At 42.1% G+C, this 20,135-nt stretch overlaps 3 protein-coding genes and 1 long non-coding RNA gene across 7 annotated transcripts; 2 read left to right on the top strand and 2 right to left on the bottom strand.

Moving 5' to 3' along the window:
- Nucleotides 1–20: 20 nt before the first annotated feature.
- ppp1r15a (protein phosphatase 1, regulatory subunit 15A) lies at nucleotides 21–2,404 on the bottom strand. The gene is made up of 3 exons (XM_076972430.1): nucleotides 2,187–2,404; nucleotides 1,008–1,866; nucleotides 21–443 (listed from the first exon to the last, which is right to left on the bottom strand). The coding sequence occupies exons 2-3, from the start codon at nucleotides 1,848–1,850 to the stop codon at nucleotides 234–236; spliced, it is 1,053 nt and encodes a 350-aa protein (XP_076828545.1). The 5' UTR covers nucleotides 1,851–1,866; nucleotides 2,187–2,404; the 3' UTR covers nucleotides 21–233.
- Nucleotides 2,405–3,248: 844 nt separating this feature from the next.
- Nucleotides 3,249–6,194, bottom strand: LOC143474821 (uncharacterized). The gene is made up of 3 exons (XR_013120863.1): nucleotides 5,719–6,194; nucleotides 4,881–5,033; nucleotides 3,249–3,445 (listed from the first exon to the last, which is right to left on the bottom strand). It is a non-coding gene; the product is annotated as an uncharacterized LOC143474821 (long non-coding RNA).
- LOC143474819 (leucine-rich melanocyte differentiation-associated protein) lies at nucleotides 3,430–6,771 on the top strand. The gene is made up of 5 exons (XM_076972432.1): nucleotides 3,430–3,686; nucleotides 4,459–4,701; nucleotides 4,931–5,110; nucleotides 5,241–5,318; nucleotides 5,999–6,771. The coding sequence occupies exons 2-5, from the start codon at nucleotides 4,490–4,492 to the stop codon at nucleotides 6,177–6,179; spliced, it is 651 nt and encodes a 216-aa protein (XP_076828547.1). The 5' UTR covers nucleotides 3,430–3,686; nucleotides 4,459–4,489; the 3' UTR covers nucleotides 6,180–6,771.
- Nucleotides 6,772–8,346: 1,575 nt separating this feature from the next.
- aco1 (aconitase 1, soluble) lies at nucleotides 8,347–19,897 on the top strand. 4 transcript variants are annotated; one of them, XM_076972152.1, is made up of 22 exons: nucleotides 8,395–8,473; nucleotides 10,002–10,172; nucleotides 10,260–10,392; nucleotides 10,812–10,980; nucleotides 11,195–11,332; nucleotides 14,038–14,107; nucleotides 14,196–14,379; nucleotides 14,716–14,855; nucleotides 15,049–15,220; nucleotides 15,439–15,539; nucleotides 15,753–15,869; nucleotides 15,995–16,154; nucleotides 16,331–16,466; nucleotides 16,809–16,893; nucleotides 16,976–17,132; nucleotides 17,325–17,449; nucleotides 17,554–17,658; nucleotides 17,755–17,897; nucleotides 18,015–18,162; nucleotides 18,252–18,374; nucleotides 18,485–18,670; nucleotides 18,911–19,897. In XM_076972152.1, the coding sequence occupies exons 3-22, from the start codon at nucleotides 10,296–10,298 to the stop codon at nucleotides 19,025–19,027; spliced, it is 2,673 nt and encodes an 890-aa protein (XP_076828267.1). In that variant the 5' UTR covers nucleotides 8,395–8,473; nucleotides 10,002–10,172; nucleotides 10,260–10,295; the 3' UTR covers nucleotides 19,028–19,897. The 4 variants fall into 4 exon arrangements, with proteins under 4 accessions (XP_076828265.1, XP_076828266.1, XP_076828267.1 ...); XM_076972153.1 differs by having other exon boundaries at nucleotides 8,423–8,469; XM_076972150.1 differs by lacking the exon at nucleotides 10,002–10,172 and having other exon boundaries at nucleotides 8,347–8,473.
- The last annotated feature ends 238 nt before the right edge of the window (nucleotides 19,898–20,135 follow it).

Here is a 20,135-nt window from a genome sequence, read left to right as displayed (position 1 = left end):
GTAGCTTGACAAGTGACAAATTGAGCAATTGTTTGTGACATTTTAATTATACAAATACAATAAATATTCACAACTTACTTAAAAAAAAAGGCAAAAATAACACCAATAGAACCAACAAAGTTTTAGTGTAGTAACTCCTGTCTGTAATAGTAATAAATAGTAGTAGTAAATCCATCAAAGTAAATATAGCACCACAGAAAAAGGACAATCCTGTAACAAAAGTGACATGGTGGCTAAAAGCCTCTCTGCAGTCTTTCCCACACCCTTGCTCTGTGCTCAGCTGTTAGGCAGGGGCTGATGACCTCCCCCACTTGCTCCACTCTCCTTCTGAAACGGTCTCTGTCTCTGGCCAGCTGTAACCAGCAGGATCCATCTCGAGCTGCCCGGCTGGCAAATGTCCAGGCCACCAGGTGGCGCACTGTCACTTCCTCAGTGAAACGTACCTGAAAGTGAAAATTACAAATTGTGAGAACAAATCTGGATGAAGAACACAGTGTCCAAAAGTACACATCATGGTACAAAGAGCACATTTGATTTTTTTTTATAATGAAGTGTGAATCTTTTGCGGTCAAGATGTTGACCCTTGCCTCATTATAAGTAGTTACTGTTACAGGCCACATGTTCCTGTCGAGTCATTGGGTGTGCCCTAATAAGGGCTTTCTGAATGAATTTCAGTAGTTGTCATAAACCCATGCTTCTGACTAGCTCCATGTAATTCAGGATTGTTCTAACTTATTATTTGCACAGCATTGCATCACCTGTATTGCAAAACAAATCTCCATTCATTAAACATTCTCTGTAACCTGGTTGCCTGGAAACTGTTCAGACCACATTTTTTTGTCTTTACTAAAAAGTTCAACATTTATAAGAATAAGAATGATCAGTATGAGAACGAAGTTATACGAGTATGAGAATAAACACTACATAGCATATCGAATGGCACTCCATATTCCCGACTAATTCTTTTCTGCTTGCATCTTCATGTAGTGAACATTAGTTATTTTTACCTTCTTTGATCCTTCCTTCAAATTCCTCACAGTATCTGTAGGTGTTGGATGCTGGTGTGTTGCTCCTCCTGAAGCTGGGGTGCTTTCTCGAACATCCAGAGTCTTTGTCTCAACTCCAGTGGAACTGGAGAAGTAGAGTGGATTGTACGGGTCGCTGGTGTTTATGAAGGACTCCCATAATTCCGTGCTTTCAGTGGACATCTCTGAATCCTCTTCAACATCTGACCAGTCAGAATCTTCTTCCTCGCTCCATTCTGGTTCTTCATCATCCTCAGGAGCAGAATTCTCCTCATCCTCCTCACTGTCACCATCATCCTCCTCATCCTCATCAGACATCTCAGACTCAAGCCAATATGAAAGCATAACATCATGACCATCCTGTGCAAATTTGTCAGGCTTGGTAACATCTCCAATCACAGGATCTTGCAGGCTCTTTGTCCGTGGGTCCAGTGACTTCTTGACCATGGGATCTGATGTGGGTTCCCCGGTCCTGGACTCCCATCCAGGCCCATCTTGGGCCTCCGAGCCCAAGGCTCTTTTCTTTGACTCCTCCTTCATGGCCACCATTTCTCTAGCACACATTAAGAATACACTAGTGTTCAGATGCACTGTAAAACTCACACAGTGATGGAGGACTTTCCAGAACAACTCCCACATGTGCCTTTTGATTTTCTGAAAAAAGGTAAGTATAGAATTTCCACTGTATGGTCTTAGCCGATTTTCCTTCATCTTTGGCATGTCATAGAAAAGCACTGGGCTCTTCATATTTGGCAAGTAGAAGGTTACGTGTGGTAAGCAGCAAGAATATAATGGATGATTGACATTAGTGTTGAATAGTGCCATAGCAGTCACTTTCGCTCTGTAAAACAAAAAACCACACAAGACTAAATTACCACAGAATCAAGCATAACTTCAGCAAAACTTGAGTTTCGTTTACGTCCCGTAACATTAATAATAAATGCGATATATTAAGTTGTGGTTTCGAAGCCTGTCGAGTGTTTACATTCCCGTACAGTCTAGCAACAACACAACAATAACAATGTTTGGGTGTTTCAAATTAACGTGTTAATGTAAAATAGACGTTTTAGAAATATACTTTTAAAATGTTTTTTAAACGTTTTAAATGCAGTTTTATTAAAATATTCTTGATACAACAGACTTAGAATAAACAAAACTTACGTTTTAGAAATCAGCCAGTTGCTTGACAATCACTCCAGCGAAGATTTTGAGTCACAATGTTTAGCTCAGTTCTATTCCTTACAGTTTTCGACGAGTCCCTTAAATGAAGTGTTTCCATTTCGCCTAAGTAATCGGTTAGCACTGTGTTTACAATAATACCTCGCTCGAGTCGTATTACATGCACATTCTTCTGTTCTGTAGATAGACGTTCCACAGCCAGTGGCAGCGCGGCTTAAATAGTGGGCGATGTCGTCAGCACGAGGAGGCGGGGCCTCGCGGTTTTTCTCCAACCTGACTGGAAGTCACGCGGTTTCGTCGCGTCTCCAGAAACTCCCAGACAGGCCTACGTGAGCGCCGTCGAATTGAGAATGGATTGCATCATACCTTTATATGGAAAGTGAAATGCGTACCAAAACAATCTGGGAAAGACCACTTCCTTTTCCACACATCGCAAACGAAAACAATCTACGAGCAGGAAACGTTCTAGGCAGGAATATATACATTTATCCAAATGTTTAGTATCACTGATTACATTATTCATTGCAAAGCCATTCAATTCCTTATTTTACTATCTGAAAACCACCTCAAACATCGGACAACAAAAATAACCTGTATCATAATGGTTTAGTAGATGGATTTTTAAAATTGTATTATTCAGTTTTTTTTTTTATCATAGATGATTTTGAGTGTTTTACTCTGGTTCTTAAGATAAGTTAATTTAATTGTGCCTTGACAAAATCAAACTCATCAATTAAACTGCAGTTTGTCAGCTAGACTTAAGGCAAACTGTGTAACATAGAGGCCATGATGTACCAGAAATGATATACCAGAAACTCCGATATACCTGAAATATTTACACAAATGTGACCTGAGTCATTTGTCATGATGGGCTGTCATTATAATCAGAACATTATAATCAGAACAGTTCCATACAATAACTTTATGTAAACAGAAATTGTCACTCAACACTGGTGTATCCTCAACTTGACAAAATAAACATATCAATAATTAAACAAATGACCAGTTTTAATGAATCGTATCAAACTGCTTATTTAGGTTTATTCATGTGGTTTATGAATAGCTTATGGAGCTGTCAGACAACATTATGAGTAACACACTTAAAGTATCATCGAACAGTTACATGCAGACACATGGATTTTATTTTTGTTTACAAGACCTATAACAGAAAATGTCGATGCAAAATATGTAATGCATGTGACAGGAAATTCCTTGATGTGTGTAATGCTGTCATGTCCTACCTGAAAGAGGAACACAAACACACAATAAGAACAACAATTAAAATTTAATCTCGAGACCTTTTTTTGAACACATTAGGTACCCCTTTTCAGTTTGCCTCAGAAAAGAAGGGGTTAATGAAGGGGTTAATACAGAACGTGATAATCCTCATCTTGTGATCCTGATTCCAAGTAAGAAAGAATCTCTTTATGAAGCCACAGTCTGTTTCAGCACACACCCTCCTACAGCACACAGTCAAAACTGGTGAGTATATATTTTTATATAGTATATGTTGTGAGTTGATTTACTGCATTGACGCGGTTGAGTGTAGTTTGATAAGAGAGCATATCTCATTTCCCCCTCAGTATTAGATTTTTTACAACGCTTTTTGGTTTTGTGTACTGAATACACACTTTTGGTGACTTCTAACAGGCTTTCTTGACTGACCACATCATTTTGGTTGATTTAGAAACCCCCTAAAAATCTGGAATATGCTGGCCTCCTTTTTTCTTTCTTTTCTTTTTTTTAATTCATGGAACTGTTAAACATAGAGTTTTATAATTTTAATTAGCTTGAATTAGAGAAACCAGAGGGCCCATTACAGGACCCAGATAAAGTACTTATAGGCCTAAATTCTTCTTTATATTTCTCAGTCATTGTACTTTTGTTTATAGCTTCCTGATTTAGTTCTTTCCATATTGTCTGCTTGGAAATGAGAAGACATTTGTTTACCATACACCAGTGACCTCAAATAACTGTTTACCCACAAGTACGTGTCTAAGCTCAGAATCAGTAGGCTACGTAACCACATTTTGTATATTACTGGATTTTCCTGACCTATTTTGATGTGACTGTTTAAACATACAACAAAACCTACGTAGAATCCTTTCAGGCAAAGAGTGTCGCTGGTTAGTTACTACCCTGTCCTCAGCAGTAAAATCAACACTTTAAAATATACCATTTCTGTAGTGACCAAATGACTTATCTTTTCGTTTGCGTAAGGAGGCTGTTCATACTTATTTCTTGTTGTGTATAGTGCGGTTAGATCGCGATCGTTATGTGTCCTGATGCGGTGGTGGCGGACAGATGAGTGTATGAAGGACTGCGAAAGCGGTGGGCTGGAGGCAGGGGCTCTGGCCCTGGGAAGCAGCTCTGCAGAGCTGGGTGTCACTAGGCTCTCCTTCGCATACCAAAGCCTCCTGGAGATTCCTTACCATGTCATTTTTGAGCAGCGTGACACCCTGGAGGTTCTAGACCTGAGCTACAACCTTCTGGATGAGTATCCTTTAGCATGTTGTGCGGACGTCACCGTATACTCACATCGAGTCCAAAGACCTTTCCAACCTCCAAGCGTAACAGCATGTAGAACATTAACACACAGCCACAAACATTTAAGGTGCATGAAATCACTCAGCATGCTTTACAATGCCATTAAACCACACTCTCTGTTGGCCTTACGTTGTGCGTTTGTCAGTAGACAGTAGTCCTTAACTCAGACATTAACGGAGTCCGGCTCTTCTGGGGGAACTGGAGAGGTTGAGCACCCTCGTCCTGGACTGTAACAATTACAGTGCTCATGTCAAGTTCCCTTATATGCCCAGCCTCACCACCCTGTGGATCAACAAGAACAAAATCAACAACCTTCCCATAATTGTAGATGAGATACACTGCAAGTTTCCCAATATCAAGTATGCTACATTTGCCTAGTTCTCTTTCTGTAATAGCGTTAGCTGATGAGTCAGGTAAAAATGTTGTTGATGTAGCTTATATTTTTTTCAGTAGACTTAATATGCTGTGTGTTGCTTTGGTCTGTTACAGGCTTCTCAGTATGATGAACAATGATGCAGCCCCCAGTTACTTTAATGGAGGGAGTCTAAGCCAGTATATAGATTACAGGTAAACAACATAACTGAAACAACAAAAGGTATCCATAATCTCACACCTAAAACCTTTCAGTGATCTAAGTGAAAATTGCCTCGTAGTATATGTTTATTTAGATTTAAATTGTGGTTATCTTTACGTAATTGAGTATTACGGTAGTTTCATGTATGTTCCAAAACAAATTGCATTGTTTGTGTTTTGTAAATACAGTATTATTTTTAGATGAATAAATGCAGGTGTACACCAGCGCCATATTGTGGTCAAATAATAACCTTCCGTGTCTGTTTTGCGTTTTCAATAACGTTTATATGTATTTAAAAATGCAGTTAGATAAACTCTAACATAAAATAACTGCGCGTATTAAGCGGAAAAAACAAGTCAAATTGAAAAATTCATGACAATTCTCAAAACTCACAAAAAGTATCGGCCCGAAGGAAACAATTGTGCCAAATCCCATCCACTTGTTGTCCGATACGGTGGTGGAAGCTACACTGACATTTTAACTTTTAAGCTATAGAATGTTTCAAGATCTCAGAACATTTATCTTTATCAAAACTGATAGTAGACACAAATGTACTGCCCAGTTTTATGTAGAACTAGGTTTTTGGTTGTTTGTTTTTGGCTAGGTCAGTGTGTTTATGAACCACAGGATCATACTGAGATCAGCCCAACCTGGCTACACTCCCCATCCGCAGGCTCTACGTTATCAGTCAGATCCCCAGCTTAGAGGTCCTGGATGACACGGAGGTGCACGAGGCAGAGCGTGCAGAGGCCCGGAAGACGTACAGGATGCGGAGGACTACGGAGGGCAGCAGGAAGAGGAAGGAGCTCCGTCACGGGAAGACAAATGCTAATCACTTCATTACACCGTCGTGAGACATGTGCTCACTGAAACCAAGAGCAAGCCAACCTCTTTTGAGATAACCCATTTGAGGTTATTCTTTTATTTTTCGATGTGAAACACCTCAGATCTGGCTTGTAATTATCTCACTCACTCACTGAATTATTATTTAACCATGACAATCATTATAAAAATGTTTTAATGTGTTTTGACTATGTAAAAATGATTTTTTAAAAATGGAAATGTAAAAAGAAATACATTGTTATTTTAAGAGGGGGTAGTATTGTTGCCATATGGCAACAATGCGCAGTTATGGAAAGTACCATAAAACCCATATTTTTCCCAAAAATAAAATTTTTATTGAAAATTGGACCAAGGAAATTCAGATTATATGTAGTGATATATTTAACCCAATATTTAAATTAAACAATTTAAATAGTTAAATTAAAACAATTCCACTTTTTATTTGGGATCTAAGGTAATGTGCCTGTAGTAAGACGTATGCCACATCTTTCTTGCCCACCTAGTGAAATGTAGAATAAAGAATCATGATATAAAAGATTGTGATAGAATGTCACAATATATGAAACATTTATTACTTTTTATTATAAAATACCTCAACCTGTTTCTTCTGGCTTTGCCCCTGTGTCTGTACCTGACTCTGACCTGTTACTACTCATTCAGGTTCACATCAACATCTTCACTCTCTTGTGGAAGAGCAACTCTGTGTTCACCTTCCCTCCAACATAAAAGTGGCTGGCTTTCATCATTTCTGAGGATGGAAGCATCATATGTAAACTGGCTATACAACCAAAATGCAGGTCTACAATCTATGATTTCCAGTGGTGAAATTTATAACCAAGCTAATGTTGCAGTTAAAACATGTTAGGGTTACGGTTAGGCTTAAGGTTAGAATAACAAAATGTAAATAAAACAGTTTTTCCCATTTTAAATGTAATAAAAAGTTGTAAGTTGTTCTGGGTCTCAGAATAGCCTACTACTACATAAGTCAATTACAGTCCAATAGGCGGAAGGTGCACAAATACATTGCATATTTGCATATAATTTGACCATTTTATACAAAACATAGAGCATCTAAAATTATGTTATTGATGAAAAATACCCCAAATAGTATTTACATTTTTTCCTTCAAGAAACTTTGTCTAAATCTTGAATAATTAGTGGATTTTGAGAGCCTTCAGGTCATGAATTTCAGTGTCGTGTGTCAATGGGAAAAGGAGGTACAAACATGGACTTGCTGGTCATGTGATGTCAAAAGTTACTGTTCTTGTCAAAGTAGAAGTATCCCCCACCCTCCCAATTAAATAGTAACATGGATTTTATATTTAGATTTTTATTAAAACCAAGATAAAGTAATTGTTGCCATATGGCAACACCATGCAATAGAGCAGGGGTAATCAATTAAATCTTTCCGCGGTCCATTTTTGGCAGATAGCTCAGACCTTAGGTCCGGGTTCGCGGTGGCGAACGAAAGTTGTTGAGCGGGGGGGGGGGGGGGGGGGGGGGGGGGGGGGTGGCGAACGAAAGTTGTTGAGCGGGGGGGGGGGGGGGGGGGTTGAACGTAACACTCAAATGGGTGGTGAACGTAACACTGGTCTGAAAATAAATTCTCCGTTTTAAAATATAGTCTCCCGTTAAAATTTTTTTGGCATTTGGGTCCGTATCCAGTTAATCAGGAATGTGATTGGGTCCGGACAGGACGGCGTTCGGGTCCGGATCCGGACCGCGGTCCGCCATTTGGTGATACCTGCAATAGAGGGTTAACATAATGCGCCACAAGGCGACGCTGTTACTACAGAGATAACCGACGCATCGACTCAATGGCATTATATGTCTGTGATTATTCTGTCTTATTTGTTGATTTTCACTGTATGGAAAATATAATCGAAAAATAAAAAGGGAAAGGATCGACACTTTCGATCGATAACTTACAGTTAAAATTATGTCTTGCATACGTTGGTAGAGTTGTTTTAAAGAGCTGAATCATTACCGTAAATTAGGTAAAGCTAGCATAAAATGTAAAAAGAAGTATTTAACAAGCAAACGGAGAATGAACTCCGACGTGAAATTACAAAAAAGAACCAGGAGTAGCTATTTTTTAGTATCTCTTTCAGAAAACAAACTGTACGGACAAAATAATAATGATAAATAAACGATTAAAAAACCCCAGAAGATTTAGGCTTCCCTTGTATTGTGTATATTACGGTATTGTGCTCTTCGCTAGGTACCTTCTGGTTATTAAACCAAGGTGGCAGCTATCTAAACTCTAGCTGAGTTTAATCCAAGTCCAGACATTCGTGTGAGGTTGGTAAGTCATGTGAAATGAAGCCGTGTGGCGTAGATGATTCTGCGTTTGTACAACTGATCTGACAGTAGCTGCATTTCGTTGATGACCAGCTATGATACGTCGGTCGAGACGTTGACAGTTCGCGATTGACAGTTAACTAGACAGTTAGCTCGTTAGCTAAGAGTCTTTAGTTAGCAGGGTTTAGGTTATCTGTTGGCAACACGGTTATTTTATCTGGGCTACGACCACGGACTGTGGTTCTGACCCAGGTTCGGTCTACGTCGTGGCTACTGAAGCAGTCTGAAAGGGTAGTTAGCTAACACACACTGCTAACTGGTTAAACTGAATGGAGTCTGAAGTTAGCTAACCTAGCTGGGCAGTTTTCAGTTTGTGAGCCATAATTATTAGCTAACGTAGCTATGTACATGGTTTAACATAAATTATTTATTTGTTTAAAAAAATTGTCATAGTTTTGTCGGTGTCATTGTATCTTCTGAAACTTCACTAAACTTCACTGAACCAGTTAACTGAACGTGAGCAGGTGTATGGGTGGACACAGGGCACTTCAAAAGCTTTTGGTCAACCTTTCACTTGCAAATCATTTAGCTTTAGTAAAGAGTACATCTTTTGAGGGAATCCAAGAAAATCCAAGCCCTACAGCTTAACTTCCACTGACATAGAGGTGGTGGGAAGGCCAATCTTGTGTTTTTGTAATTTTCTGCATGTACAAATAAGCAAATAAATTGGATAAATAACTGAGCTTTTCACCCAGTTTTATGGTTTAAGTTCATCCATTTTAACAAGGCTATATAGCTTAACCCCATTAATAACGACAAAAGTTCACAATGTGATGGACGTGTTTGAAGTTCACTATAAGTAATTGTTATTTCTGTCCCTTAAGTATTTTCAGACATTTAAGCACATTAAAGTCACTTGCTGTGTTGCCAAAATCTTGCCATAGAGTGACTGGGTCAGTCACAGCTAGGCCATGACTGAAGTGCTCTTGAGCAAGGCACTCTCACTTCAGTGTTTTCTGAAATCATGTAATTAATGTATTCCTGGAAATAGTTTGGCCAAATTTTAACTTGTGACATTTAAGGTACCATCATGTGACCTTTAACCTTTAGATTGTATGTATAGCAGGCTCCATAATCTGGTGACCCCATCACCTTGCGTGTCATTCAACTCCTCCCTCCACTCTCACAGTGTAATCTTACAGGCGCACCTTCACAACAGATGTCCCTTATCTGTGTCCAGCTTGTATGGGACATCTAATAACAATTTGACCATTCCTGTGTGAACTCCAAACACCACAGTCCACACGGTCCCCATGTATTAACATGCTGAGTGGCACATTTGTCCATAGTTTATGCCATCTTCACTGTGGATCTCCTTTGTATCTCCTTTGAATCTGCCAGACATGAAGGATTTGATGTAGGCTTTAGATTTCTCACTGCATAGTCTGGCCTTTACGTAAACTAGTCTGAATGTTTAGATTGCATGCCGCTCACCCTCTCTTACACAATGATGGTGGCCTGTCCTATCGCAGATGGTGCAAGCCTGGCTGTCACGTACCAACCTCTGGATTTTGGCAGGGGCTCAAGCCTTTGGTGATACATAGGGGCCAAAGAAGAAGCAAAAATGCTCATTCATAGAGAGAAATCTACGACCAGGCTTGGAGAGAGAGCTGGATATTTCGGCTCGTGACGGCACATTCAAAGTAGACGCTGTGTGTGGGGAATTGAATTTAGTTATACAGTTTATATAAGGCAATTTTCTGATTTATATCTAACCTTTCATTTCTTAGATCCACTGAAGAGGTGTAAGGCGAGTGCATTCAGTTATGAATAACCCATACGCACACATCGTAGAGCCTCTGGACACTCAGGTGCCTGCACAGAAATTCTTCAATCTCACAAAACTTGGAGACCCAAGATATGGTAAGAACCACTGCAGATTTAAAAGTTGATTCGCTCAACTCCTAACACTCTAGATAGGAATAATTTTCTTTCTTTTTTTATTTACTTACTTTGAGGTGTAGGATGTGTTTCAGTAATTTTCTTGATGGCGCCAAGCCATGTAATATATTCTTGTGTGAAGCAGTTTGTCTGTGTCTGGTGTATGCGCACCACCCTGACTTTTCTGTTGTTTCCAGTCTGTCAAGCTAATATAAATGCCTCGTGAGAGACACTGATGGGAGAATCGGTGACTCGGGTTAAAATATTATTAGCTTAACTGTATTTCAAGCAACAGACATCTTGTTTGCTATCATGCCTGTAGGGCTACAAGTAGGACTAACATTTCTTTTTATACAATTGATAAGACAAATAACTATTTTTATTGTTGATGTTATTTACAGAAAGCCTTCCTTTCTCCATACGTGTGTTGCTGGAGTCTGCTGTGAGGAACTGCGATGAGTTCTTGGTGAAGAAGGAAGATGTGGAGAGAATCCTCAACTGGAAGGAGACACAGACCCAGACGGTGGAGGTGCCGTTCCGACCCGCCCGCGTCATCCTGCAGGACTTCACGTAGGTTTAATTACCGCTCCCTCTTTCTTAATTAGCTTTAGCTGTTAGTGCTCTTGGGGTTTGTGAAATAGTTCCTAGAATGCAGAGCCTGTCTGGGAGACAAAGTTCAGTCAGAAAATGCTGGAGAATTATAATGCAGCTCCAGCTTTAAGATGTGTGAATCTATTCTGTGTCCAAACTGACTGTCTTTTGATTGTTTCTCTGTTGTGGACAGTGGGGTACCTGCAGTAGTGGATTTCGCTGCAATGCGCGATGCTGTGAAGAAACTGGGTGGAGATCCAGAGAAGATCAACCCCGTGTGCCCTGCTGACCTAGTCATCGACCATTCCATTCAGGTGGACTTCAGCAGAAAGTACGTAGTGGAAGTACTGGATTCATAACCTTATAAGTAATATTGGACTCGCAGGCTTCTGAATTTAGGTGGCTTTCTGGCAAACTAAGCACATATAAAAAAAATGCCCAAAGTGAACTTTTGTGCCTGTGGGCCTGCCTGCATGGTGTCGTCGACAGTGTAACTAATAGTTGAGATTAGAGGTCAGGTGATTTCCCTTGAGTCCGTTAACTTGAGTCACGAGCAATCATGAGACATGGTTATTGCATGATGTCTTCATTTTTCAAAGTCTCATCTGGCTTGAAGGGTGAGCTAGATTTGTCAGGATTTTCGTGGTTTTATGACGTTGGTGACTTGGTATGCCATTATGTCATGAGCTCCATGCTGTTACGCCATATGGTATTGTAAAATTAAAATGATCAATTTGTTGTTTAGCACGTTATCTCCTTTGGGGAAGAACTGGCATAACTATGTTTCCTGAGGGTAATTCCCAAGGGACTATGGTACTCCCCCAGACTTGGAGGTGTCTAGATCTGGCTTTGGTGATCTAAGGGTCTGACTTGCCAACAGCAAACACACTGGGCACTGGAAGAACAACACAAATTTTAATGCTTAATCCACTGCCAAGTGAAGAAACTACAGCTGTGCTGTGGGAAGGGGTCACTGATTAATAAGTAATCTAAATCTGGACTATGAGCTTTGTAGTATGTTTATAAACATGCAGCTTGCTCATTAGTTATCACGTACTATAATTAATTTATTACTCATTAGGGCCTAATATAGGGTTCACCTATATTACACCTTTGGGTCAGCTGGTCTTGGTTTAAATGATTGGTTTAAAAGAGGTTTGCATTGTTATTTGTTTCCTGTGAAAGCACATAACCACACTGCACTTCCACAGTAGGGATGCAAATGATTAATCGACTTTCGATTAATTGTCGATTAAGACGTTACTCGATCAAAATGTATTAATCACGATTAATCATTAGAGAGCGCTCCTGTATTAACTTGAACATAGCGTAAGAACGAGAGGTGAACACGTGTCGCGAAAGACCAGAGTGGAAAACAAAATGAAGCGGGCGAAAAGACGTGCGGTGTGGGACCATTTTGAAGCGTGTTCGGGAAACGAGGCAGAAACTGCGTAATCCAGAAAATCCCAAGGAGGGAAACTTTCTTTTCCACGCAACTCAAACAATAGCACTGTTTTCTTCCCCTCCCCTGGCGCGCGCAGGCGCCGCTCTCCCAGTGTCACTTAAAGGGCCAAGTGTCTGTCTGTTAGGGAATTCGCTGCGAGGAGTAGTAGTCGCTACAATTTCAACATTGTTAATTTAGGCAAAGAAGTCAAATGTTCTGTGTGTAATGCGGTATTGAAGTACAACAGTTCCACTAGCTCACTCAATTATCATTTGAACACCATGCATGCAGCTGTCCTGCATATCACCAGTGCACCTGGTCAACCTAAAATCACAGCTACACTGGGAAGGTGAGCGTTTTCGAAGCTCGCTACAAAAAAATACGAGTGAGCTAAAAACAAAGCTATCTACTGCTACTACTGTAGCCCTTACAACAGATTGTTGGACGGCTCTAACAACAGAAAGTTACATTACTGTGACGTGCCACTACACTGACGAGAACTGGAAGCTAAAATCTGCAGTGCTGATTACGACGAACATCACTGTCAACACCGCTGACAGTTTAACTGACAAGCTCAATGATGTTGTGGAAACTTGGGCACTCTCCGGTCGCGTTACAGCATGTGTTCACTACAAAGCTAGAAACATTGTCCAAACATGGGCTCAATAATATTCTGTTTGGCTCTCTATTTAATTTCTTCTTTTTTTTAAACATTTTTTTTTATGTCTAATGTTTCAAATTGAACTGAGCCAGTCCTTAATTTATTCCTTTTTTAAAATGAAAGAATGTATTTTGTTATACCATAAAAATTTCCTCATGCATAATTACTTGAGCAATATATAATATAATACAATATAATTATCATAATATAATATATACTTTTTGAAAAGAGTGTTTTAACTACACTGCTCAAAAAAATAAAGGGAACACTTAAACAACACAATGTAACTCCAAGTCATCCACACTTCGTGTTCAGATAGGAAGCAACACTGATTGTGAATCAATTTCAACTGCTCTTGTGCAAATGGAACAGACAACAGGTAGAAATGAGAGATTTTCAACTGATTTCAAAGATTTTTATTGAGATCTAGGATGTGTTATTTTAGTGTTCCCTTAATTTTTTGAGCAGTATATTTAGCTGATATTTTTAAAAGCCCTATTGAAACACTGAAATTCAGGTGAAAAACGCCGCTAATCGATTAATCGAAAGTCGATCGATAAGATCAGTCAACTAACGATTAATTAATTAATCGATAATTTGCATCCCTATTCCACAGTGGTCTTTACTACAAGGGTCATCAGGTTGGTGAGCTTTACCAACACTACCATTGATTGGCTAGGCCACTTTGCACCTTGGAACATGTGGTTTGATGTTTAAACATTATAAGGAGGGCTCTCATGTGCAAACCTTTCATTATGTAAAAATTGCACTTTTTATTATGTAAAGTGAGAGTAACTAATACTTTTTTTTTAAATGCTTGAACTGTGTATTTGTACAAAAACATTACATAATCAGAGGCATTAAGGTACATTCAAGTAGATCTCTGTGACATGTACATTATCTATTTTTAAATCTTTTTAATATATTCTAGGCCTGATAGTCTTCAGAAAAATCAAGAACTCGAATTTGAAAGAAACAAGGAACGCTTCGAATTTTTAAAGGTGATTACATGTTAATGCATTAGCGGAGTTCAAAATTCCCCCTATACGTTTTAGTGCTGGGTGGTAAAACCTTCACCTCTGTCTGCAGTGGGGTTCTAAAGCATTCCAGAACATGCGCATCATTCCTCCAGGCTCAGGTATAGTGCACCAGGTCAACCTGGAGTACCTGGCCAGGGTCGTGTTCCAGCAGGATGGCTACTACTACCCCGACAGCCTGGTGGGCACCGATTCCCACACCACCATGATCGATGGACTGGGCGTACTGGGCTGGGGTAAGGCTTTACAGTGCTGAATGATGGCCGCACCGGGACCGTCGTGGTCCTGCACGTTTGAGGGTTAGACCGGGTCAGCTTGATTTGTGACAGTTTGTTGAAATCTATTAATAAAGTTGTGCACCCCTGAATTTAACCTATCTAGCACCTAGGAACTTTTTTTTTCTTGAATAAATGTTATTTTTGTGTCTTTATATTCACAAAGATTTATGAGATTTCCCTAAATACGCTGGACCTACTAACCAGCTTAGATTCTGGTTAGTAGTGCTTACGTTTTTCTGTCAGGTTCTCACTCGTTATTGCTGCAGTGCCACAGACTGGTGTCTCTCTGAGCAGGTGTGGGAGGCATCGAAGCGGAGGCGGTTATGTTGGGCCAGCCAATCAGCATGGTGCTCCCAGAGGTCATCGGGTACAAACTTCAGGGCACTCCGAACAAATACATCACCTCTACTGATATTGTCCTCACTGTTACCAAGGTATCCGCACCTTCAACCCATTCTGGTTTTGCGTCCCGTAATCTTTTCCAGACTCTGATATAAGAGTGATCAGCAAGAGGAGCGTTAAGCTCCTTCAGAGGAATCTTCTCTTGTGCTTTGCTTCTCTTGCACAATAGTCCACTGATTGTTTTGTCTTGAATGAACGTGAGCTTCTCCTGTTGTGCGTCTGCAGCACTTGCGTCAGGTCGGCGTGGTGGGGAAGTTCGTGGAGTTCTTCGGCCCCGGCGTGGCACAGCTCTCCATCGCTGACCGCGCCACTATCGCCAACATGTGCCCCGAATACGGCGCCACGGCCGCCTTTTTCCCCGTGGACCACGTCAGCCTCCTCTACCTCCAGCAGACCGGTATGCCGGCGTTGTTGCACGCCCGTGTTTGTTTAACCTGTGAAAACCTGTTGATGCATTTGGCAACAGCTTGACGGGAGCGATTGCATTGCCCATCACTTAGGCTTAAACTGTTTCAAAAGGGTGATTATTTCTGCTGAGATTGTCGCTTTTAACAAGCGTTTTTGTTCTGTTGTGACAGGCGTTTCTGCTTAGTCATGCAATGTGTGTTTGATTAGGGCGAGAGGCTGAGAAACTGGGTTACATTGCTCAGTACCTAAAAGCAGTGGGCATGTTTAGAGATTACAATGATGAAAGCCAGGATCCAGACTTCACAAAGGTACACAGCACACGCACGCACACACATTAGCTATTTTCCACAGCTTGACCCTACGGTCAAGGAGTTTCGTGTTTATCTTTGGCTGTCAGTTGTCAGCATTTTTTACTTCAAGTAATATTTATAGATGCAGAATTCATATTCCTTTTGGGACATCTGATGTTCTATCCAGTAACGTCGTACCGTTGCCTCCTGTTATGTGTCCTCTCCATGTAGGTGGTTGAACTTGACCTCAGCACAGTCGTCCCCTGCTGCAGTGGTCCTAAGAGACCACAGGACAAAGTGTCCGTTTCGGAAATGAAGCAGGACTTTCAGACCTGTTTAGGGGCCAAGGTGCGCCACACTTACAGTACTGAACACGCTGGACAATCTGTTCCTCTCGCCTTAGGGCAAACGTGTTTGACCTAAAACATAACATGCAGATATAAACATAAAATGGTTGTCTCTCATTTTTTTAGCAAGGTTTTAAGGGGTTTCAAGTGCCTCCCGAGCAGCATGATGTCAGCGTACCATTCCAGCACGGCGGAGTGGACTACTCCCTCTCTCACGGCTCCGTGGTCATCGCAGCCATCACCAGCTGCACCAACACCAGCAACCCCTCCGTCATGCTGGGTGCCGGTACGAACGTCCCCACCACACGGGGCCTTAGTGCTCAGCCTTTGGTGCTTGGCCTTGGTCGGTGTGAAGGACTTGGTGAACGGGCCTGATTCCTGATGAAATCACACCTTTTCTAATGCTATGTAGCTTTTGTAGCCAGCGTTAACTGTGCATGGCATTATCTGCTTTTTGTTCAGGTCTCCTGGCTAAGAAGGCCATAAAGTGCGGACTGAGCGTGAAGCCCTATATTAAGACCAGCCTGTCTCCAGGAAGTGGAGTGGTCACCTACTACCTGAGGGAGAGTGGGGTGATGCCTTACCTGTCTGAGCTAGGGTACGATATGTTCATGGCATGCTGAGAATGAACAGAAGTCTGCATTAAAATAGTATTTGTGAATGTGGCAAGGCCAAGCCTCTGCAGTATAGCTTTTCTACTGTTAATATACGGACACATCCAGTAAAAAAAAAAACTCTTTAGCAATAACTAATAAAAAAGACAGTAATGATGCAATTAAAATTAGGCCTAATTGACGAGGCTCAACATGACATAATTGGTCATTGGTCATGATCGTGGCTTTTAAAGTGATTTAAATGGGAATTGTTTAATTTAATTGGATTTTGGTGAATTACAAGTAAGGGTTCCAGATTGTGTACGTTTGCATTTGTGCTCCGTTAGGTTCGAGGTGGTGGGATATGGCTGCATGACCTGCATAGGAAACAGTGGGCCTCTTCCTGAGTCCGTCGTGGAGGCCATCACCCAGGTAAACACGGAGCTTCTTTCTCCATCTGATCCACACCGTTTCTTTTCCGCAAGGCCACAGTGTGAGGTTTAACTCTTCTCAGGGAGATCTGGTGGTGGCTGGAGTCCTGTCAGGAAACAGGAACTTCGAGGGTCGTGTTCACCCGAACACGCGTGCCAACTACCTGGCCTCTCCACCTCTGGTCATCGCCTACGCTCTTGCGGGCACTGTGAGGATCGATTTTGAAAAGGAGCCCATTGGTGAGTTGAGATCTGAGCAGGTCGCCTAACCACAATTCTGTCGCATTTGGTTTACAGGCTAGTTTGCATCCATGAGTCTTTTTAAGTTTTAAGCAGTGTGAAGTTGCCATACAAAGCAGGGAGACCATTTTCTTCTCTGAATGTGCAGAGGTTTTGAAGAGCATTCTTCTTGGGTTTTGTGTGTTGGAGCAGCTGTGAATGCGGAGGGGAAGGAGGTGTTCCTGCGTGACATCTGGCCTACACGGGAGGAGATCCAGGCTGTGGAGAGACAGTTCGTTATTCCTGCTATGTTCAAAGAGGTCTACGAGAAGGTGGAGGTGGGCAAACTAGCACAAGGCAGTAGAGCAATGGATGCACTGCTCTTAAGTGGTAAAGCTGTTGGCTTATGATTCAAATCTTGGGGTGTGTGTGTTCGTTCTAGAAAGTGAATGAGCGTTGGAACTCTCTCAACGCTCCCTCTGACAAGCTCTACACCTGGGACCCCAAATCTACCTACATCAAGTCCCCTCCGTTCTTTGAAGGACTGGTATGATTTACCATGTGCACTAAAACCTCTCGGTTCTGTCTCAACAAGAGAGTTGTTTTAAGTTTATCACACAACAAACAAATGTGTATGCTTTAGACGAGAGAACTCCAGGAGCCCAAGTCTGTAGTAGATGCATACGTGCTGCTCAATTTGGGCGATTCGGTGACTACGGACCACATCTCTCCGGCCGGCAACATCGCCCGCGGCAGCCCTGCCGCTCGTTACCTGACCAGCCGTGGGTGAGTCACAACTGCAGAGGTCTGGAATAACGATGGGGATGGGGTCTCCTGTTGTTCCATAGAAGGGCCAACACTGGTATTAAAGGCAGTGAATACACTTCATGTGTTCCCTTGTAGCCTGACCCCACGAGAGTTCAACTCCTACGGGTCTCGGCGAGGCAACGACGCCGTGATGGCCCGGGGCACGTTCGCAAACATCCGCCTCTTCAACAAGTTCCTCAGCAAGCAGGCCCCTCACACCATCTACCTACCCAGCGGAGAAACGGTACCTGTGCTGTTTTAGCGCTGATATGTCGATCTAGGGTGTATGCAACTGGATTTCTTTACAATAAAAAATGGCGCTCTGTCTTACAGATGGACGTGTATGATGCTGCTGAGAAGTACCAGCAGGCGGGCCACGCCCTGCTCGTGCTGGCAGGGAAGGAGTACGGATCCGGCAGCTCCAGAGATTGGGCCGCCAAAGGCCCGTTCCTGCTGGTGAGGTCAACGGCTCCCCTGCTGCATGGTTTCAGCCCTTGCGTGGCAGTCTTGAGTCGGTCGGAGCAGCTTTCGTACCTTCTCCCACATGTCCTGTCCTCCACCTTCAGGGTATCAAAGCTGTCCTGGCTGAGAGCTATGAGCGCATCCACCGTAGCAACCTGGTGGGGATGGGCGTCATCCCCCTCGAGTATCTCCCCGGAGACACGGCTGACGGGCTGGGCCTTACCGGACGAGAGCGCTACACTATCGTCATCCCTCCTCAACTCACCCCCAGAATGCTCGTTGACGTTAAGGTAAGGTCTAATAGGCTGACTGAAGAGTGTATGTTGGCTTGCTGGCCTCCCCTTGGTCATCAAATAAACCCTGAGAAATATTTTAAGCAGGTGGACTCCATGGCCCTGGGTCACTTCTCTCATGTTGGTTCAGTTTGTAAACTGTCCTGTTTTTTGTTTGTTCCTATATAATAACTGGGGTGCTTCCGCGACTCCACACTGGTGAGATCTCAACACCTTTGCCTTTCCTGTCTGATTCAGCTGGACACGGGGAAGACGTTCCAGGCTAGGATGCGTTTCGACACCGACGTTGAGCTCGCCTACTTCCACCACGGTGGCATCCTGAACTACATGATCCGCAAGATGAGTGAGAAATAGAGCAGCTTTCGTTCCGCTGGAGTGAAGCGAGCAGTCGGAACACCTGCTGTCCACGTCTCCCTACGCCCACCTGCTGTCCACGTCTCCCTACGCCCACCTGCTGTCCACGTCTCCCTACGCCCACCTGCTGTCCACGTCTCCCTACGCCCACCTGTGGTCCACGTCTCCCTACGCTCACCTGTGGTCCACGTCTCCCTACGCCCACCTGTGGTCCACGTCTCTCTACGCACTCACGTGCTCCAATTGTCTTTTGGAAGAGCCAACTTATTTACTCTTTGCTTTGTTAACCTATATATTTTGTCATTTGGATCTAAATGTTTGTTCATAAATCAAAATGTCTGAAAGGCATCTACAATATCAACACTAATTGTAGTAGGGAATGGGATTCAGGGGAGAAATGGCAGTGGTTGTCAGTGTGAGGCCAAGGAAACAGATGCACTGTATCTCTGAGCATCAAACAACCCCTGTCTATTGACCTTTGACCCTCAGTCGTGCTGCTTCAACTATGTGCAGGGTCCCTAATCCAAGCTTAATAAGGCCAGTTCTACAGTGCACTAGAACCATTAAAGATCGGTGTAATGGCTGAATGGCATAAGTCTATGATTTGAGAAAATCATTTGATTTCATGGTTACTGTCTGATCCACAGGGTTCACACACCGACCTGTGGTTTAGTTTGTAGGCCTACCTCAGTGTTGTGATATATTAACTTGTCCCTGTCCAGTCTCTTTGCATTAATTTACCCTTTTGACATTATATGGTTACTTGTTATAAATAACTATATTTTTACATGGGGGAAAAATTACAAAAAAAATATCACAGAAAAAATAAACGGAAATGTAAACTCATTAAGAAAATGGGACTGAATCTCACTTTTGTGGAGTTTTTTTTCCAGCAAAGTAACAGGTTTGTCAGTCTTATGTAGCTTTAAAAAGATGTTTTGACATAGAAGGGAAGTTTTGGTTTGTGATGCATCCAGCCTTTACTTTCCCTTGCTCATCTTTCCCTTTTATTCCTGTTTCTCAGTAGCTAAATAAACAATTGTTGCACAAAGTAGTAGTAGTAGCTAGGGCTTATGGATATTTTAACAGTAATTCAGATAATAGTAAT

Source organism: Brachyhypopomus gauderio, chromosome 14 (assembly GCF_052324685.1).
Source record: "Brachyhypopomus gauderio isolate BG-103 chromosome 14, BGAUD_0.2, whole genome shotgun sequence".
Classification (NCBI taxonomy): Eukaryota; Metazoa; Chordata; class Actinopteri; order Gymnotiformes; family Hypopomidae; genus Brachyhypopomus; species Brachyhypopomus gauderio.
Note: the sequence above shows the minus strand (reverse complement) of the source record. Positions and strands in the feature narration are given on the sequence as shown.

Bases quoted from the DNA above. Each gene is read 5' to 3' on its own strand.
- ppp1r15a (XM_076972430.1), bottom strand. From the start codon at position 1,850: ATGGCACTATTCAACACTAATGTCAATCATCCATTATATTCTTGCTGC. The intron at 444-1,007 runs GTAAAAATAACT...TTTCACTTTCAG, and splicing joins TGAAGGAAGGATCAAAGAAG to GTACGTTTCACTGAGGAAGT.
- LOC143474819 (XM_076972432.1), top strand. From the start codon at position 4,490: ATGCGGTGGTGGCGGACAGATGAGTGTATGAAGGACTGCGAAAGCGGT. The intron at 5,111-5,240 runs GTATGCTACATT...GGTCTGTTACAG, and splicing joins TGCAAGTTTCCCAATATCAA to GCTTCTCAGTATGATGAACA. The intron at 5,319-5,998 runs GTAAACAACATA...CCCCATCCGCAG, and splicing joins AGCCAGTATATAGATTACAG to GCTCTACGTTATCAGTCAGA.
- aco1 (XM_076972150.1), top strand. From the start codon at position 10,296: ATGAATAACCCATACGCACACATCGTAGAGCCTCTGGACACTCAGGTG. The intron at 17,659-17,754 runs GTATGATTTACC...TGTATGCTTTAG, and splicing joins CTCCGTTCTTTGAAGGACTG to ACGAGAGAACTCCAGGAGCC. The intron at 18,671-18,910 runs GTAAGGTCTAAT...TGTCTGATTCAG, and splicing joins GAATGCTCGTTGACGTTAAG to CTGGACACGGGGAAGACGTT.